Consider the following 23,432-nt stretch of genomic DNA (forward strand, 5'->3'; position numbering starts at 1 on the left):
TTTTTTTTTTTTTTGTTTTCTCCAAAGCAACTTCGCACCCTCGTCCCAGTCAGGCTCAGCGCCAGGAGAAAATACAGAGGGGTGCAGCTGCAGTCCACCGGGGTGCACAAAAAGTCATAAATACTGTGTAGACATCGAGATATAAGGAGACAACTGAGGGTGCGCTGAGGTCCGTCTGGGGGTGCAGTGCACCCCTGAGCACCCCCATAGTTCCGGGCCTTTTCCTGGTCAAGGTTGTTGAACAATTCGTGGACATTTCTGTCAACTGGTGGGAGTCCGTAGCAATACTGCACAGCTTCTGGGTGTGGTTGTGGAAATACTTGGGGACCCATGTGTTAAGAGAGGCAAGTGTGCAAACCAGGCAGGTTTTTTACCTGCTCTGAAACCAGAGACTGGTGAACACCCCTAAAAGACTCTTTTCCTGAAGCTTGAGAACTGTGTCGGTGACCAGGTCTATATACTTTAATTATCATCATGGAGGGATATTAATGTTGAGTGTAATTAACATGTGTGGACATGTTTTCCTTCCTGTTTTCACTATATGTATTAGTTTGTACAGATGTTTCAGGGCCCTGTGCATTTCCTTTTACAAGCCTTGCAAAAAGAAGCTTCTTGTTCTAATTCACCTCAAAGAAAAAAGCATGAGAATGTGTATGTGAAACTGGTAGACCATAGGATAATTGATAAATTACTTAATTGGTTAGCCACACCCAGCAGCTGATAAAAGGTGAGTTGTAAGGGGAAAGAGGGAGGGGGAAGCAAGGATATAACTAGGTAGCGTTTATCCTTTGTTGTTGTTGTTGTTGTTGTGGTGGTGGTGGTGGTGGTGGTGGTGGTGGTGGTGGTTGTTGTTGTTGTTGTTGTTGTTGTTGTGGTGGTTGTGGTGGTTGTGGTGGTGGTGGTGGTGGTTGTGGTTGTTTTTGAAATGCCATAGTTTTTTTGGTCTTGTTTTAACCCCACTTTATTTCTTTATAATTAAGTGTATTTTTTTTTTTAAAACATTTCCATTCTCATGTTTTTACGCAAAAAACATTTTTATGGGAGAAGCAGTTTCTTCACAATGTGAAGTGTGTTGGTGCAATACGCCTCCAAGGCCCATCTGTCCTGTCTGTTTTTGTGATCGAGAAATCCGTTTGGTGCAGTTGTCATAGTAGTGAACATTTGAAATGAGTGGATGGATACTGGATATTGTTTGTGTGGGAGGCAGGCTTTGTGAGCATGTGTGGGGTGTGTGGGGGTTTTTTTTTTTTTTTTTTTTTTTTTTTGTCTTGGTGACTTTTTTTTGGGCCTTGGGTAACAGAGCTAAGTTTAATACTTAGGTATATGCAGGTACATAGGTACATGCAGCGACTTCTGAGGTTGTCTTTTTACTGCATTTGTAGTCCAGGTCACAGGGACAGACAGCTGGGTTGCCGCTGCTTGATGTGGAGATATTAGAACGGGCAAAGGTCAGGCCATGCCAGTGTCATAGTGGTAGATGCCAGAGGCACAGCTTGTCCATACGATGTGTGTCAATGACAGCACTGTCAGGAACCCTGCACCCACGATGTTACAGTGAGCAGGTGGGATGTGAATGGCAATGACCTGCCCTGAGGGACGATGTGCATGCCAAAGTGGCCTGGGCGCAAGAGAAGGTCACTTTTAGCAAGACAAGATGGCCTTGCAGGTGACCCCTGAGAGAATAAACATGATCCAGTTTGTTTTTTTTTTTTTTTTTTTTTTAGGAAGAGGGAATGGGCCTTAGACAAATGAGTCTAATAGAATTTCTGGGAATTAAATAGGCTGTATGTTATTTTTGTATTTGCCTTTAGACACAGAGGAAAGGAGAAAAAGCCAGTTTACTGGATATATAGGTTGGAGGTGCAGGGGGGACATGAATTTGAAATGAGTTGAGATATCGACTTTGTTGCAACCAGGCTCCCATTCTCCAGGTTTTAATCCCTGAAACACTGGCATAACCCAATTCAGAGTTGTGTAAGGACATGGGTATGCACTTGGCTCTAAGCCATGCTGATGTCTATATGATGAAATGGTGATGATGGTTAGTCACAGCGGGATTCAGGTGAACAGAGTGAACTCAAGTTTTTTTGTCAGGGCTATTCTCAACTGTAAGTCTATGAAAATAAAGAGGACACAGAAAATGATGACACATTCATCTCCCATCTCATAACCCTTCTTTCCCATCACCCCTCCAACATCCTAAAACGAAGACCACCAAATCAGACATGTCAGTATACCAATATCCAATAAGCTGTGTCAAAATAAAAGTCCCTCAGCAAAACTCAGTGGAATCAGGCTCTTTACACCAGGGACCTGGTCAGAGTGCTGGATATACAGCTTTCACATGTTGAAGAGAGAGAAATGGGGAGAGAGAGAAGGGTCCTGTCATGAAACCACAAGAAGCTTCTCTGGGTGAGAGTTTGCAAAACTGCAAGTATGACCACTAGTACAGTAGCTTTAGGGTCCTGCAATCCTATGTCATCAAGTTGGTTATATGCTTATGGTTATATGCTTATATGCTATATGAAGAAAAGGAAAGTGGACTTGGAGAGACACGGAGAGGCTCACACTCACTGGTCTGGGCGTGTTGTTAGCCTGGTCTGACACTATCGCTCATTCAACTTGAATGGATACACTCCTGTTCTGTTGCACTAGAAGTCGCTCTGTATAAGAGCTAAATGAATGTGATGGAATGGAAAGGCAGTGATGGAGAGTTGGAGAATAAGACAGGTGAGGGGAGGAGTGACACTAAGGAAACACTGATGAATAGTGTGGTCTAAATATGAGACAGGATTGAGAGCACTGGTCCATGAAAATGGCACAGCTTGAGGTTGGGCTTGATAAGGCCTTCATTGAGCATTTTTAGCCACACATTCATAGGACAGTGTTTCATGGTTTCTTTTCACTCAAGAGCAGAAAATCATCCCCAAGTTGGGTTGTGTGCTCCACAATGATGGTGTGGTGACTGAGCTTATGGTATTGGTGCAGATACAGACAGCAAATGACCTCTGTGAGATGCTTGACGGTCCCACGCAGAATGCAAGAAAGCTGAGAACCTCTCTGAGCTTGTGTGTGGAAAAATGTACACTTAAGAGAGTGCACAAGTGTGGAACAGGAGAGCACGGTCAGTAGGGAGGCCAGAACTACATTCACGCACTGCAGGATCAGAGCCTGTGATTTCGAATACATTCCTAACTTGTGTCGGATAAGGACCAAAACCTCAAAGATGTTAACCAGCCCAAAACTAAATGTCTTCACCCACTAAATGGTCTTCTGAGCTACTGTACTAACCGCTGACGTATTCCTGATGTAAACTCTTCTGCCATCACTTCATAGTCAACTTGAGAAGGTCAAAGTCCCTGAAATTTGCCCAAAAAAAAAAAAAAAAAACTTGCCTAATATCTGCAGAAAGGTTTCTGTACTTAGCCCTGATGCTAATAACATGTCCAATAACATGTGACCGCAAACGTGCCTTAATTGGTAAAATATTTGCTGTTGCTCAGTGCAGTATTGGTAATTTTACTTTCTCACAATGTCGGTTGCAAATCATATGTGAATTATGAGGCCATCTGCGAGAGTAATAACTGACAGAACAATAAAAATGATTTAGAAAAACGGGTCAAAGCCAGGGAAATGCCGGGGATTGGAAATGCTTAATCACTTAACATCGCAGAGATTTGTGAGAAATCGACAGGCAATAAGAGGCTGTGCTTTCGTGCCGTCCTTCTCTTAGCCCCCCTTAACACCTTAATGGTTTTCTGCTTGCTGATGGGAACAGAGTGTTTTTGTTTGCTTAACCACAGACGGAGGGGGTGACGTAACCCGGCCCGCTGAAGAGGGCCGGTTTCATTCACAAACAAAAAACTCTTCCTCGTTGAGAAGTCACGTCACCTTCGACTTGCGCTCCCCCCACTCGAAACATCTCATTTCCTCCTCACAAAGGGCCGGTGGTGCAACCACCAAACCCTCCCCCCCACACAACCCACCCCCCAACACCCCCACAACACATCACCCCATAACCGCTGTGAAGGAAGAACGACACCAGTCCTTTCAGATTGGAGAAGGCCTTCCACACTGACATACTCCTCCAAGGAATGAGCTGTAACATCCTCTGGTCTTTATCATGGACATTACAGTAAACACACACACGCGCACACACATACACACGCGCACACACATACAGACACACACGCATACACACAGACACGTGTGCGCACACATACACACGCGCGCACACATACACACACGCGCGCGCACATACACACACGCGCGCGCACATACACACACACGCACACACATACACACGCGCGCGCACACATACAGACGCACACGCACACACATACACACACACACACACAAACGCGCACATACAGACACACATGCGCGCACACATAGACGCACGCGCATACACACAGACACGTGTGCGCACACATACACACACACACAGTGTGTTTTCCATTACACTCCCTGTCACAGCAGCTTTCTGTCTCACTTGTGTTCACCATGACAACAAATTAGGGCAAATAAAGTGAAAGAAGGTGCTACCAGACAGCCAGAGAAGATTCATCAGATATGGAAACTTACCTCACGGCGGGGGCTGTCAAAACATATGGACGCCAAGACGTGAAACACAAATATGAAATGGCACACTGATGAAGAATGTACTGGTTTTAAATTACTATAGCTGTACAGCTTGTTCTGTCATTCATTGTGGGCATTACTCTAGGAGACTCCGGGAAAACTGTTCTGTTATTGGGGTATTCTACCACCACACACGCTGATCTTTGGATACCTCATCCTAGTTGCACAAGATGGTAACTCAATTGACTTGAGCTGGAAATGACATTGAGAAAACATGGCACAATCTACATGTATAAATAATAATCAAAATTCTGCAAAACATCTATTTCATAACATTAGTGCATGTCAGCTTTAAAGAAAAAAAAATTATGGGTTCCCATTTGAGCAAGTGTGTCTCTTTATTCACACGGAAAGTGCACCAATTTCAAATTTTAAAATATGAATAATAATCATAATCTGTGAATTGGAGCACAGACATTTTTATAAATGAATGAAACTGAAAGAAAACATTTTCAGAGGCATTTTACATAGCATCAGAATCCTCAGACATTACCTAATCCTCAGGCATTTGGATTTGTCTTTACTCTCTCTGTATGGTATCAATTTTGCCACTTTCATAAACACACTTCCTGGTTTGACATGTCTGCAGCATGAAAGCATTGAATTTACCTTCCTGTAATTTCCCTAGTAAGAATAAATGCAAAGTGTTTCATATTCATTCTTACATCTGGGTGACATGGAGGTTAGAATGGTACTAAAGCTACGGGTTTATAGCATTAGCATTATGCTGAGTGTTTCATATTGGTTCTGACCTCCGTGTGACATATTCTGGGAATCATTTCTCTTTCATCTTCACAATAAGAAGGAACTAAGCTACACATTACCCTGTCTGTAGATGCGCACACACACACATGCACACGCACACGCACACACACACACAAGCACGCACACGCGCACACGCACACGCACGCATACACACACACAAGCACGCACACATGCGCACACGCACACGCACGCATACACACACACACGCATACACACATGCACACACACGCACACACACACATACACACACACGCACACACACGCACACACGCACACGCACACACACGCACACACACACATACACACACACACACGCATACGCGCACACGCGCACACACACACCATCTCTCCACCCCTTGCCCTGCCAGCTGCTCCAGTGACAGCTCTCACTGTGAGTGACAAGAGGCCTTTGAGAGATGGAAATGAGACACTGATAAGACTGGGGGTGACGGGGGGTTACCTCAGTCCACAGCGGAAAGCCTGCCCGAGCAGAGCTGCTTCTAGAACAGACTGAGGAATCCGTCACCAACAGTCTCCTACTGTCGCTACACCACGGCTGCATTCAAGATACGAGCGCCGATGACGTGCGTGGTGATAATCCATCAAGAAGTCTTAACAGTTAAATTTACATTTATTCGTTTGGCAGACACTTTTATTCAAAGCGGCTTACAAGTGAGGCAGAGCACAACAGAAGCAAAAAGCAGAAAGCATAAGGCCGCTCTCTTTTTGCTTCAGAATGATTACACGGTGCTCACCGCAAATCTCGGACATGCTCCTCACTTAGGAAAAGATATACACGCTTCTGTGCAATGGAGAGTGCATGCTCCAGCTCTTATCCCTGAGCCCTGTGCCTTAAGCCTGAATCCAGCCTGGGTGAGGGGCCTCCCCAAAGCCCTCCGAGCTCAGGTCCCGTCCGGTACGAAAGCGCGTCAGTCCTGAAACATTTACTCCCACGGCACAGGTTGCCGGTGCTCATCGGGAGGTCAGGCGTCGCGTAAGACACACCTGGGGCCTCGTTTATCGGCCGAGCGTACAGTACGCATAAATTTGATCCTAAACTGCGCGTACCGTGCTGTACAGCTCCTGCGAAATGTGAGATTCATCAGAAACGAACACAGAGAGCGTAAATGTTCTTACCTCCACGAGCACTTCGGACCGGACATGCGCGCATTTAAATGTAGCCAAAGAGATGCATCGCAGGACAGGAGTGCTGTATGAATAGGCCGATCGGGGAGAGCTGGATCACTCTGGCGTTTTTAAATGGGATTTTAGCAATCCAACAGGAAATGATATATTATGTGTGTACAGCTGTGAAATAAGCAATGTCTCATGGAAACCATTTTCTCTGTAATTCCTTTCATTTGCAAGTATGTATATTCCTTTAAGAATGTTAGAGTGTGTGTGTGTGTGTGTGTGTGTGTGTTGTATGCATCTCTCTGTAGGACTGATTCGATAATGGATCTAAAATGAATATGCACTGTACTTGTCCTTACCCACAGCAGACAGGCAAAAGGCATGATAGCTTGACAAAAAATGTTTTCAATTTATCATTAGGAAGAGTTTTTACAAACATGTGCATGTTTATTAAATATTTTATTAGATAGATAGGTTGCAATGCTAAATTACAAGCAACTCACAAGCCAGGATATGCAAACCTTTTTTGGAGTGTACTTTTTGAGATGTGGTATATCATATTCATAGAGAATATTTCTGGCTCACCCAAAGACGGCTGAAGTCATTCCTTGATCAATGTGCAAAAACATGATCCTGGCTTGGAAATACAACACCTTTAACAACTGACTCAACATCTTCAAATTTCAACACCTTTAACCTCGGTTTCCTTCACTGGCTTTTTGTGCACTTAAAGAGCCAACTCTTCCACACAGATCCATAAATGTCAAAACATATACACGCAATACATAATCTATAATGTATATGGAAACAGTGAGGTGGTGGTAAATGTCAGGACACTACCATTTGGCCAAGTGCTCGGGGTTGTTCTGTATTGATGTTTAGAATCCACTGTCCATCTTTGTACAACATCATGTGAAATCTGAATATCCCTGGGAATGACTTTTTCTCACTCTGGCACCTACATTCTGGGAGTCCCAAGTGGCCCAGTTGGTAAGGCATTCATGTCGGGTGCAGCCTGAATGCTATGGCTTAGTTTGGATCCCAGCCGTGTTGGCAGCCAACACTGACCGCACACCCACAGCAGGGGAGAGAACTGGCTTTGTTCTGCTAGGGTAGGAATGGGCACGTAGGCATGGTTTCCCCATCTTACAACCCTCAGGCAACCTGCAGCTCATCAGGGGACTGCGACTTGCGCAGGTGATGATGTCAGTGGAGATGTGCCTACTCACCAATCGGAGTTTGCGTTTCCATGGTGCAGTGGGACTAGTAGTATGAAAAATAGCCATCGGCTGGATGTGAGTGCATCAGAGGATTGCATTCTTCTCGCTTCAATGTTCCTGCACATGTGGTCACAGTGACATGAGCATAATGTACAATTGCCAATTCCGAAAATGATGGTTCAGAATATAAATTATGTACCATTGAAGTTTTGAGTTCCACCCCGCCCCTCTTCTTGTTGGAAGTTTAACCTCAAGGTATGAATAGCACACAACAGAACAAAAAAAAATTAAACTTCCGATCCAATCACTCAAAGACCCAGTTTATATCGGTGTAGAATTCACAAGATAGCAGATACATTTACCTCCACCCACTGTTCCCGCCCTGGCAGTTCAGTTCAGGACGTTCTGAGTGGTAAATTATAGGGGGAGCAGAGACACCACTGTTGGAAGGATGCCAATTTGGGCAGAGAAGATAGGTGCTCTGATTAGGAGGGTGTAGGAAGTGGGACAGTTTTTATGGGTTGTTTTTTTTTTTTCTTTTGTCCTTAACCAGATGTTTTTGGAACTGGGCTGGAGTTCACAACAGTTCACCTGCTATAACAAAGTTGCTTCTTTTTTATTGTTGTCTTAAAGTCCAGCCTATGGCTGTAGCTTGGATTGGATTGGAAGGCAAACACCTCCAACAAGGCACTATAACAAACAACTACATCTGCCTGACTGACACTGTAAAAAATGTTAAATTAAACCATCCTTCATGTGATAAGCTACAAATTATGTTTGTTTTATCAAGATGAGGACTTGACAGCATTAATTCAATTCTCTTAAAAGGGGGGCTTTTTGACTTGACCGGAACAGAAACTGTCCCATAGTTTTATTTACAATCGTTTTCGGTTTCTCTTGTCATTGTCGACCGGTTTCATATACCCACAGTCAAATATTCCAGTCTATTTTCCCCATGTTTTCCAGTCCCAGGCTTCTAGCTATAAGCATATGTTATAACCATATGTCACATAAATTGACTGTGGCGGGACATAACCAGGACAAATCCGATGCAAAGACATTGAGGTAAATTTCCACTGCATACATTTGTGGAAAGTGAAGAGAGAGTGAGTTTGCTCAGTAGGTGGGATTCCAGAATGTGTGTGTGTGTGTGTGTGTGTTGTGCTTTAAGCTTTATTGCAAAGATTCTGGAGAAGGAATGTTTACTGAACAAAGCTCCACACCAATTTTTCATCTGGTCACAAGAATTGGTCCCTTGCCAAATCTCTGGCTCAGCTCCAAACAGTGAAAAAAGTACATGGCAATTTAAGATGGGCATATCCCCCTGTTCCCTTTCCCATGATGGGAGAAACAAGGGACTCCTCCACATTTGATGTATATACAAGCTGAATGAAATGGATATGGCATAATGCAAGCAAACTGGATTCTGTATCCCATGGCAACCTTGAGTAGGTGAACAAAAAAGCCATTGTCTGCAGCCTTGGTGTCTCGCAGAAAGAACAGCCATTGTACATCAGAAAGTATTTCTTACAGTTAATGTCCTCAGATTCTAATATATCTATTGCCTCTTTTTTTAAGCACAAACCTGACAACAGAAACTATGCGTTTCAGCCTGAAAGGTTAACGAGGGTGTGTAGTCTTTTGTTGTCATTGTTTTGACACCTTTCTCATGTGTGTGAAAAGGTCTAAAAAGCTTGCAGTTTTTTAAAATTATGACAGGGGATAAAATACAGATTCCAAACAGATTTTCACTGGAATGTATACTCCATCCATGACAACACAAAACTAAAGATTCCAGAGAGTGTACAGCAGTGTGATGTCAAAGTCACTTGCTGACACCTCATTTCAGGGAACAGTCGTTTCAATTTGCACTGATGTCACCGAATGAAAAAGATATTAAAGATGCATAGGAATTCCCCAAGCATGCCGCTCTCCATTAACTTGTGGATTACAGAAACACAACACAAACTACACAGCTTGGGTTTTTTTCTCTTTTAATCACTTGAAAAGGAACACCTCTGTCCCTGAAAATAGAGATTTACAGTAAACTAGAAGATAAAAATCTCTTTAATACAGCACAGTTCTTACTTCACAGAGGGTTTTTGTTGTACGTTGGTTGGTTCATTTTAGGCACTTGGAATAACAATGTTAACATTCCCTTCTAAACAACAACAAAATCTTTGGTCCTTTAAAGTTCTTTAAAAGGGGCGCAGATTTAAACCACAGTCTGAAAGGATACAGCTTCATTTTTTCTTTAACTTATATAGCTTCTTAAGATTTTTTTTTTAACTTACACAAGAAAAAAAAACAACAAAAAATTCTCCAATCCTGTCGTAACCTTCTTGCTACATCTGAAAAGGACCAGCAGCCTTGAGTCTGTTCTGCAAAGGTGACAGAAAAAACCGAAATACTAAAAACGACAAAAAATATATATATTTATATATATCGGCTCGAATCAGATATACAGCAGTAGAAGTTCAGAGTCACAGAGAGTGTCACATTTGGCAAAAAAAAGATACATTTCAATTTTTCTTTTTTTTTTTTCAAGTCCTTTTTGTTACAAGTTTAAAAAATAATAATAATCACTGCTGCCAAAGCACTGAGCTCACTTTCCCAAACCCCGCCCCTCCCCCGCAGCCACCCCCACCCCACCCATCCCACCAAGACAAAAGCGAAGTGAGATGGGGAAAAAAAAAAGTCAATCCACCCCACCTCTCCTCAACAACGCCCCCCCCCCAAAACTCCCCTCCCCTGCTCCGAAAAAGTCTCCATTGATGGCCTCAGTTGCAAGGCAGCCAGGTCTGATATGAGTTTCTGCAGGTGGCCGCCAGGGGCTGCACGTGTGCAATGTAGTAGTTGTTAAAGTTGATGTCCTGCACGTAAGGGGCGGGCTGGTAGTAGCAGGTGACGTTGGTGACGGTGGGGATAACGTTCTGCTCGGCCAGCACGCGCAGGGCCAGGGCGGAGATCAGGCCCAGCGTCTGCCGCCGCTCGTGGCCCATCAGGCAGACGGTGCTCTCGTTCACCACGCGGTGCAGCGTGACCAGGCAGTCGTAGCGCTTGTGCTCCATGCCGGCGAAGTGGTTCTGCAGGTAGGCCTCTAGCTTGCGCTGCTGCTCGCCGATGTCGGGGAAGTCGATGAAGAAGCGGGAGCACATATAGCGCTGCAGGGACTTCATCTCCGCCTCCGAGGCCGGCCGGAACCCCCGCACCAGCAGGTGGCAGTATTTCAGCAGCCCGCCGCCCCGGATCTCCTCGGGGCTGCGCGTGGCGATGGTCCGCTGCCGCAGGTGCTCCAGGGCCTCCTGGAAGTCCCCGTACACGCTCTCGCCCAGCACGGTCGGGTGGAAGCTCTCTGACATGGCCGTCTCCGAGCACCTGTCGAAGAGCAGGAGCGAGTCCAGGCCGATCTGGAAGGAGTCCACGCTGAACTCGAACTGCCGCCGCAGCGAGTCCACGAACTTGAGCTCCACGTTCTTGCCCGTGTTGTTGGAGAGCGAGATGAGGCTCCAGCGGTCCGTGTCGTTGCACACCTTCACCAGCTTCTGCACGTAGGCCTCCTTCAGCGTCAGTGGCGTGATGCGGTCCTTGTTGACGCCGGCCGGCAGAAAGTCCAGTAGGCAGTCCAGCACCACGTCCTTCACCAGCCGGAAGGCCTTGTCGTCGGTGAGGCTGACGCCGAAGATCAGGTCCAGGTCCTTATAGCCCAGGCCTGTGTCTTGGTGCAGCACATGGCTGGCTGCCGAGCCGTTCAGCTTCACATCCCGGACCACAATCCCTTTCTCCTCCAGCCGGGCTCGCACCACCTGCGGACACAAAAAAAGGAGGGCTGGCGTGAGACGGAAGTTCACCTCAGCCACGTACGCAGGTACACACACCTGAGAGCCATGTGGAATGACTCAGAGGCACAAACACAGGTGGATTTGGCCACTGCTACATTTGTCTGCTGGAGAACCTTGTAGCTGCTCAGCCATGGACATTGCACAGAAAAGACTGCACATCCATGTTTCAATGCCATAAAAGGCACATCAGCACAGCGTCAATACTCAAATAGGAGGTGGGAGCAAATCTGAAAATTAGGACGAGGTTCCACTGACGGCCCTGTACAGAGACACAAACACAGGTGGATTCAGGGGTCGAATGAATTAAGCTGCTGGAAATGCTGCTCAGCCGTGGGCATTGTGTATAAGAGACTGCACATCCATGTTTTAATGCCCTGAAAGGCATAATGGCAAATACTCAAACAGGAGGTGGGAGCATATATGAAAATTAGGATGAGGTTTGAATGAGGGCCCTATACAGAGACACAAACTGTGGTGGATGCGGGCACATGTACATCTATGCACTGGAGAACCTGTTAGCCGCAAACAGGAGGTGGGATTGACTATGAAAATTATGGAGGAATTTCAGAGCAATATCTTTTTATGTATATAATTTGGTCTGTCAACTTTTCGCAGGAATTAAATCTTACACAACAAAGACAATGGGAGAGATGGTGGGGGAAAAGAGAACAGCTGCCACCAACAATGATGACAGTCATTCAGGGGGTTCAGAGGGAGGATTCCAAGCATTACATAACCTATTGGGGGGGGGTTATCCAACAGACCAAAGTTCAGTCATCCTGTGGCGTCACCCAGCGATCTCCCCCAGTATCCTGACACCGCGCTGAAAGACAAGTCCAGGCCATGTGTGCTGCCCGGGCATGCCTCTCCCAAAAGGAGCCCGCATGCGGCGACGTTACTGCTGACAGGGAATCACTCTCATGCCTCGGCTCGTGGAGGCATGCAAGCCCAGTCTGCAGGGGCTGCCTTACTTTATATACACATTTCAATTGCTTTTTTTTTTTTTTTTTTACATCGGCAGTTGCAGATGTTGGGCACAAAAAGAAGAATGCATCCCACCTTTGTTTTTGTTTTTGTGTTTAAGCCTGACTGTTTACGGATTTGCAGCTTTCTGAAGAAGGCTGTTTGAGAGGAGATTTACAGCAAGGCCTTGGCTACACTGATCATGTGCAGTCCACACTCACACACACACACCTTTTTAACCGCCACCGCCGATGTAAGAACATCAATCCCTTCCTTCTGTCTCCAATTTTTAGTTTAGTTCAAGTAAAAAGGCTACTGCAAGCTTGTGGTGGTTGTGGGGGGGGGGGGGGGGGGGGGGGGGGGGGGGGGGGGGGGGGGGGGGGGGGGGGGGGGGGGGGGGGGGGGGGGGGGGGGGGGGGGGGGGGGGGGGGGTTTGGGGTTTCGAACAGAACAGTCCTCGCTGGATAGCTGAAAGGAGGCTCAATCTCCAGCAGAGCTAAACCTCTCTTCCCTCTTTCAGAACAGAGGAGTTTCATAAGGTGGGCTGGGGGGAGGAGCCGGGGACGAGCCGGTAAGTTCGTTTGCGACATTATCAGTTATGAGGATTTCCGGTTGCGGGGATGACGCATGCATTAAAGCCCCCCCCCCCCCCGGCACGTAACGCGTCGCTTAGACATAAAGGGTCTCTTCAGATAATCCTCACGCTAATCTCAGAGGCACTTGGGTCACCAAAGGTGATCCACTTCCCTTTTTACTTTCACAGTGAGGAATTCAGAATTCCCCCGGCCAATGGGGGAGGGCGGAGGGAGGGTGAGGGAGGGGTGAGCTGGGGGCGCGGGGGGTGGGCCAGCAGCATGTGCTTGTGAAGTTGTTACCCCCGTCCTGACACTGGAAGCTTTGTGCCGGTCCCCCTCTTTGACTGCGAGTCGACCCTTTGAAGGCCGCGCTAACAGGCAGAGGCCTGTGTGAACATGCCACAGCACAGAGAGGAAACAGCCAAAGCTCCCACCGCCAAAGGAAAGCAGAACGGTGCAGTTCCCGTTTACACTGCTGGTCAACAGCGTGGCAGAAATGACCATTTCTACTCTCCTACTTCCTGACTCCTCCATTTTTATCCCCCTGTTCGCTAACTCTTCCATAAAAACCTCTTTCCCAGTTTGCCCGGTTGGCTGGTTGGTTTTCCCCAGAGCACCCTGGGAGAAGCAAGAAAGGGGCTTATTTCAACTCACTCCACCGAAATTCAGAGTCTTCTCCTAAAGGCACCAGGACTACCTGCTGCAGACTACCCAGGCATGTCATGGATCATTCAAATGGCCTATCAAAAGACCCATTTTATGCTCAACAGTGCCAGAGGGAAAATTTTCTTCTGTACATCTATGGGGACAAAAAGGAATTCATGCTGGCCAAGAACAGAATATTCAAAGTGGGAACCCAACTTGGCAGAACATATAGTTGTGACTGCTCGGGGAATGATATGGACTGCCATAGCAGTACAGAAGCCATTTTATTCCATATAACAGTAGAAATATTCAGAAAACTGGGTTTAATTTCACTGGGTGTTTAGAAGTCTATATCCAACATTATGTTTTTTTTAAAAGGTCTAATACCCGACGGATGGGGAGAGAAAGTGATGATGATGATGATGATGATGATGATGACCCATAATAACCTGGCTGCTTTACAGTTTAGAAACAACCAACTCCAGCATGACTCAGCAGTGTCTGCCTATTCTCATGTGGTCATTAGCCACATGAGTGATCAAAACATGGAAACTGAAACAGAACATTCTTTATTCAGTACACAGTGTTCTAAACCCCCCCCCCCCCCCCCCCCAAAAAAAAACCCTCAACACTGACATAATTATATACGTAATATTTTAAGGTTGTGCCCCCTGTGACAAGACTTACTCTCCCTTTGTTAATGTTCCCCATAATGGTACTATATTTCAACCATGACACACATGATTCAGCATTTCTGCGGCCCCTTGCAGCTTACCCGATTGAAGGCACTTCTCTCTGGCTAAGATCGCCTGCCAAACGAATAAACGTAAATGAACGTAAGACGGCAGCAATGACGTCATGCTTAATGAAGATCTGAATTAGTTCTTCTGAGGCGTGTATAAATCTGAGGAAGTAAGGAAGTGAGGAAGCATTTAGTGTCAGCCAGGCAGTCAGCCACATCGACCCTAATGAATGCCATTTCCCTAAAAGGGCTGAGTATGCACACCTTGTGCCTCCAGCTCAGCTCCTACTCTTTGGTCCTCTGAATAGCACATCCTTATGTAGCTGCTTAAACCGGCTGCTTAAATCGGCAACTTGAGTGCGGCTAGTTACTGCCTGCCATGTGTTCTCACGTTGCCGGGGAAATGTCATTCATTACGACACGCCTCCGGAATTTCAGCACCCTCCAAACTTTCTGCTATGACATCACAATCACACCTGCTTCACCTCAGCCTGCCCTGGCCACATCCGGTGTCCTTTTTTCTGCCCACCCCCACCCCCCACTTTGGGGCCCAGCTTTCTTGTTTTAATAATACATATGTTATGTTAATTATGCGACTCCTCAAGATGCCAACCCACCCCCCCACCCCCAACTCATTGATACATGTCAATCTACCACCCAACACTGAACACCCCTCCCCAAATCACATTATAAGAAGGGAAGAATGGGAAAAAAAAATCAGTTATTACACAAATAAGATGTAAGAACAGCAGTAACAGTCAGACAGGACCTGATCAGAGGCAAGCGCAGACATGAGACCGGAATTTATCTAGTGTTGGATAAACGGAAAAATGGCAATGACTATTATTATTACTTTATTATTAGTATACATGTTTGGTTGGGAGCATTCAGGATCATTTGGATGAAGTGTTTCCTGTATGGGGTATCATCTGGTATCCTAACTGAAATGGAGCTGAGAGAGACGGGTTGCATGTAAACATGACAAAAACCGCAGAAACACTGACGCATGCCTAAATCCAGGCTAGTGCCAATGCCCCTTTGTTCCTGATCCCAGTCTTTCCAACTCTGTTTACAGGTCGATATCCAGTAGTCTGAATGGAGAATTCATAGTTCCACAAAAAAAAAAAAAAAGTTAATTGAATTACACGCAATGCCAAACTCCCCGCTGGAGAGTCACAATTGAGTCACAATTGATTTTCTGATCATGAGCCTTCTGTGACTGGTCTCTGTGGGGGGGGAAACAGGAGTGTGAAAATGAACAGGGCATCTTCTGTTGTCCGACTCGCAGCATGTGACGTGCTGTGTAACCAATATCAGTCAGTCCAGGATGTTTCCAGTGATTTATGGTACCGATCATTGAAAGGGTAAACATTACAGGTTTGGAACAGTGCAGTTTCTCAGGAACAAGGGTTTTCAAACTCCCCTGGCAAGAGAGGGGAGGGTATAAAAGATGTTCCCTTTCCTAATTTTTTTTTTTTTTTTTTTTTTTGTGGGGCCATTCACGCTGTTTTCATAGTATTTTCACAGTAAGATTTACAATGCTCAACAGCTATGCCAAAATATAAACAGACATTCAATTAATGCAAAGTCAAGCATTAGGAGCCGCTTTTCAGGAATCCCATAATAAACTGAGCAAGATTTGTGTAAAACTATTTGGAGCTGACCCAAAGGCCCACTTAACGCTTGCTAAGCAAGCTATGCAGCCCTAGCATCGACCCACCCAAAGGAGCACTTCCTATCACGTGTAGCCCAGAGAGATTCTGTAGGGGAGATTCTACGGATTCCACATTCTTAAGTTTATACAGATTATCTGCGGAGAGCAGCAAGCCCGTGCTTGCTCGTGTTTAGGCTGTGACGGAGCTTCCACTGGAATCCCTCCAGGTTATGCAGACTTGGTCTTGATACTGCAGCCTCATTGTTTATGCTTACTGAACGCGGAATACATGTCTTCGTTTTTTTACTTCTTTTTGTCTAGCGTAGCTAACAACCTTGACGTACAATGCTGTGCAGAGGTCAGGTGCCCGCTGCAAGTAGCCAGTAGCTGCTTCATGCTATCGGCAATAAATGCATCGTTCTCACTCGCCCAGCGCACAAATCATGTCATTACGCTTGTGAGAAATCCCCTGAAGAAAACACATCTGAAATAAACACAAAAGGAAAAGCTTTTAACCGAAGCAGAGAGTAGCACTTCTACAGGCGACAGCCCGTTACCTCATTCACAGGACAATTGCGTCATCATTCGTAGGGGCCGGAGAAAACAAAACTGGGCCGATCTTCAGATCCCGCTGATCCCTGACAAGATCCGGGCGACACATGCTCCTACAACATGCCTAAAGACTGCCCCTCCCACCCCCCAGCTCCCTTTTCAGCCAGATTAGTCACACCTAGATATTGCGCTAACCCTCTCCCATGTCAATCAGATAATAAGCTCCATCTATTTTTACTTTCTGGGTCAGACTTTATAGGCGAGGGCTGAGGGCCTCGCTCACCCACCCTGCTGCGGCACCAGAACAAACATCCACTGTGTCTCTCCAGCACAGTGCCGTTTCCTTTCTTCCCACTCCTACGAATATCACCCAGTGCAGCGCTGTCGGCTCACGACGGCACTTTTCACAGGCCATCTCTGTGCTCCGGGCTATATGCTGCAGTGCCCGCTCCTGGCAAGAGTGATCAGGGGCCGAGCTTGCAAATGAACCCCCAAAATCCTGACCCCACAACTGTTAACGGGGGAGGTTTTGTCACCGCTGCAGAGTTTGCGGTGACAAACAGCCTAGTATGGAGGTAGTATGAGTCAGGGAGGGGTGGAGGGGGAGATGGGAGTTGGGGCACCCTGCCAGCCCGCCCCCCTTTTTACTGGAACACTTGTTCCCGTAATGCCAGACGTGAGGCCGCGTCCGAGGTGAAGCACTCCGGGTTCCCAAGGGATCTATTACTCACTCGCGGTACAGGCTTGGCAGTGCAGTCACAGTCACCCCCTCCGTAGATCCTAAGTTTTTCATTCATGAATTAATATTTTCCTCCCCCCCCCCCAGGCCACAGTTTTCCTACTGGAAACGAATGCCACATGTGTCTGCCGGGCTTCCTCTCAAGACTGGAACAGAAGCCTAGCCCGGTAACCCCCGGGCTTAGACAGACCCGGGCCTCCGTTCTCTCTGTCGGCCCACGGGCCAAATGCTCGCGCACTGAACAGGAGGCGGCTGCGTCCAACTGCTGCGACTGTACATTCTGAAACGAGGGGGGGAACTTCTCCAGCTGCTGCGTCGGAACATTCTAGAACAGGGAACCGCTCCAGCTGCTGCGTCTGAACATTCTGCCGTTAGAATAAGGAACTGCTCTGGCTGCCGGCGCCCGATCATTCTAGAACGGGAAACTGCACCGTTCTATTCAGTCAAGATTCTTTAAAAAAAAAAAAAAAAAAAGCCATTTCACTCACTAAAATCCTTCAATGGTCCATTTGCAATCATCCCATAGCATGTGTTATCTTTAACTGCTACGCTAACTGGAAAAAAAGCAAAATGGCAAAGACTTGGCTGGGGAGAATCTGTGGAAGTGGCCCACAATATAAAAACTCAGCTACAAAGTGCTTATTTTACAGGTCTGGCAGGACAGGTAAATTAATTTTCTTTCAAAGGATTTTATGGGGCGAATATGATTCCCCTGCCTATACAGTGCGAAAACGTATGTGTTTATGTTGGTAACCGAGTCACGACCGACAGATGGCCTATTACGAAACATGAGGAGTAAATTAAATGGATTTTCATTCATTACTTAGGATGGGTAATAGGCTACAGTGTGTGACAGCTTCCGCACAGGGCAGGCCGCATTTGACTCACACACCATTTCCTGCAACTATACAAACATTCAAGTTAAGTTTAATGTGGCCTTGTCACCATTTCATCATGCCATTAACTAATACCCAGATGTAATTTCTAGGTCAAGGAGCTACCTCATCCTGTGATGGCACTTTTATTTTGGCAGGACAATGTTCATTAATCACCCAAACACTGTAATTCCTCAAACAAGCACATCAACTCCCTTTTAAAATAACTGGCACACTACCAAAAAAAAAAATTACATTAAAGCACTATAGCCAGCCTCACTTGGAACGGGAGTACAAGCTGCAGTTTTCAGATTACTCAAATTTGCAATAACACATGTAGGATAATGTTCTTTCCAATACTATTATTAACAGTAATGATTGAGTAATAGTCTGTTTTGGCCATGTCTGTTTTTAGCTGTACAGGCAAGCCCTTGGGATACAATACCTGAAAAACTGAGCTCCAGTCTTATAAACCTGGACTGGATTGAACTGGAGTAAAACTGTACCGCTTGGTATTGACTCTTCCTTTCTCAAAACATGGTTCCTCGGGCTGTGTATTTTGCGTTTTGTATTTTCTTAGCTGCACAAAAACAAAATGTCATTTTGCTCAGTTTGGCTACTTGTCTTGCATGGGCGTCTACCAAGATCCTCACATATTGCAGCTGGGAGAGGCTTTCACACAACACTGATGAAAAGGGAATCACCCGGGGATTGGTAAAACAAGGTGCTTCAGTGCCAGCCTATGGGCACAGACCTGCTGGCACCTCCTCCAGGTATAAGCCCCACCCCCATCCCACCCACACCAACAACAACAGGAAAAAAAAAAACATTTAAAAATTAAATAAAAATCTGAGAATCGGGCTCAGATCAGATTGCTTTCCAGTTATCCACCCATGTCTTGTTTCCAGATCAACACAGCCCCATCAACAATGGACCGACAGTGGGGTCCACTTACAGTCCTGGCAAACCCTAGCCTCGGCCACTGATGGCCTCATCGTCTCATTACCCCGGGGATTCTGTCAGCGCTCTGCAGCTTTGACCCGCAAGTCTAGTGTTACTGGGATGACTGGTCAGGCTCTACCTTTCCCGCTCACCGAACACGACACCCGTCTTCCAGGAAACTGGGGTCCAGCCGCCCCTGCACAATGGTTTAGGAGCCGTGCCTGCCAGGAAAGCTCACATTGCAAGCAGTACATGATAGTGTCTTTTGTTCTCAAATCAAACCTATGCCTAATGGTTATAAATATATATATATATATATATATATATATATGTATGTATGTATGTTTATATTTAAATAAATTAATTCCATAGTTGCAGACAATAGAACATCTGTGGTGTTATTGAACACAACGCAATATGGACTGTCTGGTCCTAAAATGGATGGACTATATGTATCTGAAGCGGATGCTAAGCTCTATTCCTGTATAGCCTGTACCCTCAGCTCTGGGGCTACTGTGTCAGGAGAAGGTGTGCTGAAATCCTCTGGGAAACTCCATCTGCAGGATCACTGCCTTATCTTTGTACTATTCCAGCAGAGTCTGGGTTTATTTTTATATAACTATTTCAGCGTCACATTTGCTGTGCAAGGACATCCACGGTCATGTTTCCATGCCAATGCAAGCATGGGACACGGAGATATCCATGGTGTCTGTCTGTCTGACGACAGCGGACCACACAAGTCAACAAGCAAAAATGGCAGAGGAAGGAGTATGATCTCTCCTTCGCAAACACAGTGGATTGAGCTGAACCACATACATGTTTTCTGCATAAGGACACTGATCCTTGGCCTCTTTTTGGATGTTAAGATGAAACTATGTACACTCCAAAGGAAATGCAGAAACGTACACCCATGGTAGAGGAATGAGCAGGAACTTATTAAAAACTTTTCCAAAATCGCTGAACAGCTTCTGTTTCAACTTTCAGCCTTACACAATAAGTTCCAAGAGGTTTTCAAAAGGAATCTCATCCTCATACCATTCCATTGTGTACAGTCGATGACCGTTCCATCACTTGCTGTGCTATTTGTTCAGTATTCTTTTGAGAACAGAACACATTCTTCTGGGCAGTTTTGAGAATGACGTGTGAACAACTATAAATCAACAGATGGAACATGTTCACGATTTATCCTCAAAACTCTGCCCACATCCTGAACTAAGACTTACTACCCTCTTCCTTTAATTGATACAGGAAACTGACTATCATTGCTTATAACGCGGAGTATAAGGAAACGCTAAAGCAAATTAATGGATAATTGTGTAATTAGTTTCATGATGCCTTATGGAACTGCCCTTTCATTCACAGCAAAAGGAAGAAGTTTAAGTTTATCACCCGACTGACATTAAATAAGTTCGTACGTCAGTGTCTATAAACGCTTAGTGGACAGAGCTGCTCTCTCTTAGTCAAATACTGTAGATTGCGAGATTGCCCTTGGATCTTTGCCAGGAATAATGATTGGTGTATTTTTCAGATTTTTTCCAACCGGGGGGACGGTAGACTACAAAAACTGCAAATTTTGCAGGAACCCAATTCTAAGCTTATCTAACCAGAAATCGATCGGACAATTTTTTTTGGACATAAGCCAAAGAGAATAATACATTAACTTGTCTCTTGTCTTAACAAGAACATAAAGTTTGTTGCCTCTTTTAAAATATAGTAACGAAAGACTGAGTAAGAGTGGTCAACAACGCTTGAGCACCATAAACACTTAAGTTGGCCACTGAACTTGAAGAACGCTTATAGTGAATTGTTGCTGCGTAGCTTGACAGGAACCGAAATAAGGAAGACAATAAAGGCTGAAACGAGTCAAAACAGTTTCATCTTACTTCCTTTTCTCGTGAAATCCAAATTGCTGGGTCCTCAGAAAAAAAGGAATTCTGCTTCTAAATCGATCGATAACTTAAGGTAGTCGAACTAGGCACTGTCAAGTTGGACATTTCAGAGTGGCCATCAATACTTATGCTACTGCTTGGACTGACATATCGTTCATCACCGAATGCTGCGTCAGGACGTTATACTTTTCATCGTTTAATGTAGCCTAGATAAACTAGTTAACACGCAATGGTTACAGTTTTGCTGCATGGTGTTTTCCTTAATATAGAATAGAGAACATAGCATCAAATGGATTAATGCCTAAAATGACAACTAACTCCAGAGACAGCTAACTAGCAAGATTAGCAAACTATACGTGATCTGAGCCACACATTGGCAGCGTTTATCTTACTGATAACATTCCAATAAAATTGTTCAGGTACAGAGTTCATTTCGGATACAGACGGAGCGGGCGCAAGCCGTCAAAGTTCAGACTTGCATTTTTATCGCTTGGACGAAGAAGAATGCGTGATCATCTCAGTTAGCAATATCTGTCCAGCCTACAACAATAAGTAGCGTACAGAAAAACGAAGCTATCCATACTTCTAGAAATCGTGTCAGTTCTATTAACCGATAGTCAAATATATTTAGCAGTCGTATTGTATAGTTCTGGTTCCAGAACTCTCGAGACATGCGCTTGCAAAAACGTCAATATGGATTGTCTGTTACTGTAGACAGTGAGCAGTTAAATCAACGCTATTTGTTCAGCTCGGGAGTGCGCTGGCTCTGAGATCTTTCAGAGTCGTACAGAGTCCCGTCTTTCGGCAGTCTGTCACCCCGAGTCTGTCACCTTACCTGTACAATTTGCCGGGGCTGAACAGACAGAGTCGGGAAGTTTCCGCGGCCGTGGATGGGCACGGTCTCTCCGAGGATGGAGTCCAAGCGCTGCACCTGCTCCCAAGACAGCACACTGAACCGCCGACTCTGCTCCGACGCATCACCGGAGGACATGGCGATGTGACACCCAAGAAAAGCGAGCAAACCTCTGTGATACGGATCTTGCAATGCGAGAATTGCAGCCCCGACTTAGAACCCAAACGAACTAAAATCTGGCTAAATGCACAGCTAAATGATTGACAACTGTAAGAGTGGTTCGTTCTTTGATTTCCTACAAACGTGAGAAAATGGTATCTTTCTAATCCCAAAAGTGGTGCGCAATAGTAAGGTTGTCAGGTGATTGACGAGCAAAGTTTGAAAAGAGGAGTCCCTCCCCCAAAAAATCTGACAGGAGCAAGCTTGGCTATTCCCAGTCCACGCGTGTCCCAGCACCCCTCACAATTCGTTCAATAAGCTCGCGCAGGGCACACGAAGGGCTTTAAACCGCTGAAGATTAACATACTGGCCCTGATTGGTCGGATCGTGAGCTCATGAATAATTAACATTCCATTAGAAGCCGCACGTAGGCGTTACTTTAACTATATAGCTCCGCACGTTCACACCCCCGCATCGTTTGCGTTGCGTTGGTAATCGGATGCAATGCTGCGTTCCAGTGACGCAGCCTGTATCAATTATGGTACGTCCTCCCCAGAAAGGCATCCCCGAGTTCCCTTAAAACGACAGTGCAATGCTTAGGAATTGCAGTTCTTTTTTTGTAGAGAGTAGTTTAGCTTTCATACACATAGACTTACATTTCTGGATCGTGATAATGTGCTTAAATGTGACACACTGTACCAAGAGAGAAAAGGCTAAATGTTATCAAACTGGCCATTTTTTTTCTTTATTTGAAAGAGAAAAGTTTACAACAATGCAAAATAATTAAAAAAATAACATGGCTGAACACTGAGCTTTTAAAGTCAAGCTATTGAACACCAAATAATGACAGTGAGAGTGTGTATATGAATACCCCATGTGAGGTACAATTTTGAAACCACATTTTATAGAACGACATTTGCAGAATGACTCTTCTGATATAGTTAGATGTATATGTTTTCATTCCATCTCCTTTTCCTTGTTTTTTTTTACTTTTAATTTCACTTATATACAGCCAACGTAATTTCTTTTTCTGATAAGTTGTCAATCCAATCACGCTTACACAAGATTGTTTTGGTTTCAGTTTTTTGTCTTGTCTTGTCTTTTTTTTTTTAGCACTTCCCACAAAGACACATGCACACGCATGAGCACACGCAAGCATGCATGCACACACAGTTCTGCCTGTAAGCATATACAGTGTGTTTAAGAGTTTGATGGCATGGAGCATGAAAATCGTTTTAAAAG

At 45.3% G+C, this 23,432-nt stretch overlaps 1 protein-coding gene across 1 annotated transcript; it reads right to left on the reverse strand.

The window, feature by feature from the left end:
* Nucleotides 1-10,516: 10,516 nt before the first annotated feature.
* Nucleotides 10,517-22,488, reverse strand: tent5ba (terminal nucleotidyltransferase 5ba). Its single transcript, XM_036538950.1, has 2 exons — nt 22,014-22,488; nt 10,517-11,566 (listed from the first exon to the last, which is right to left on the reverse strand). Exons 1-2 carry the CDS (start codon nt 22,167-22,169, stop codon nt 10,541-10,543), a joined length of 1,182 nt encoding a protein of 393 aa, XP_036394843.1. The 5' UTR covers nt 22,170-22,488; the 3' UTR covers nt 10,517-10,540.
* Nucleotides 22,489-23,432: the final 944 nt, after the last annotated feature.

The sequence above is a fragment of the Megalops cyprinoides genome, chromosome 10 (assembly GCF_013368585.1).
Source record: "Megalops cyprinoides isolate fMegCyp1 chromosome 10, fMegCyp1.pri, whole genome shotgun sequence".
NCBI lineage: Eukaryota > Metazoa > Chordata > Actinopteri > Elopiformes > Megalopidae > Megalops > Megalops cyprinoides.

Bases quoted from the DNA above. Each gene is read 5' to 3' on its own strand.
- tent5ba (XM_036538950.1), bottom strand. From the start codon at position 22,169: ATGTCCTCCGGTGATGCGTCGGAGCAGAGTCGGCGGTTCAGTGTGCTG. The intron at 11,567-22,013 runs GTAAGGTGACAG...TTGTGTCCGCAG, and splicing joins AGCCCCGGCAAATTGTACAG to GTGGTGCGAGCCCGGCTGGA.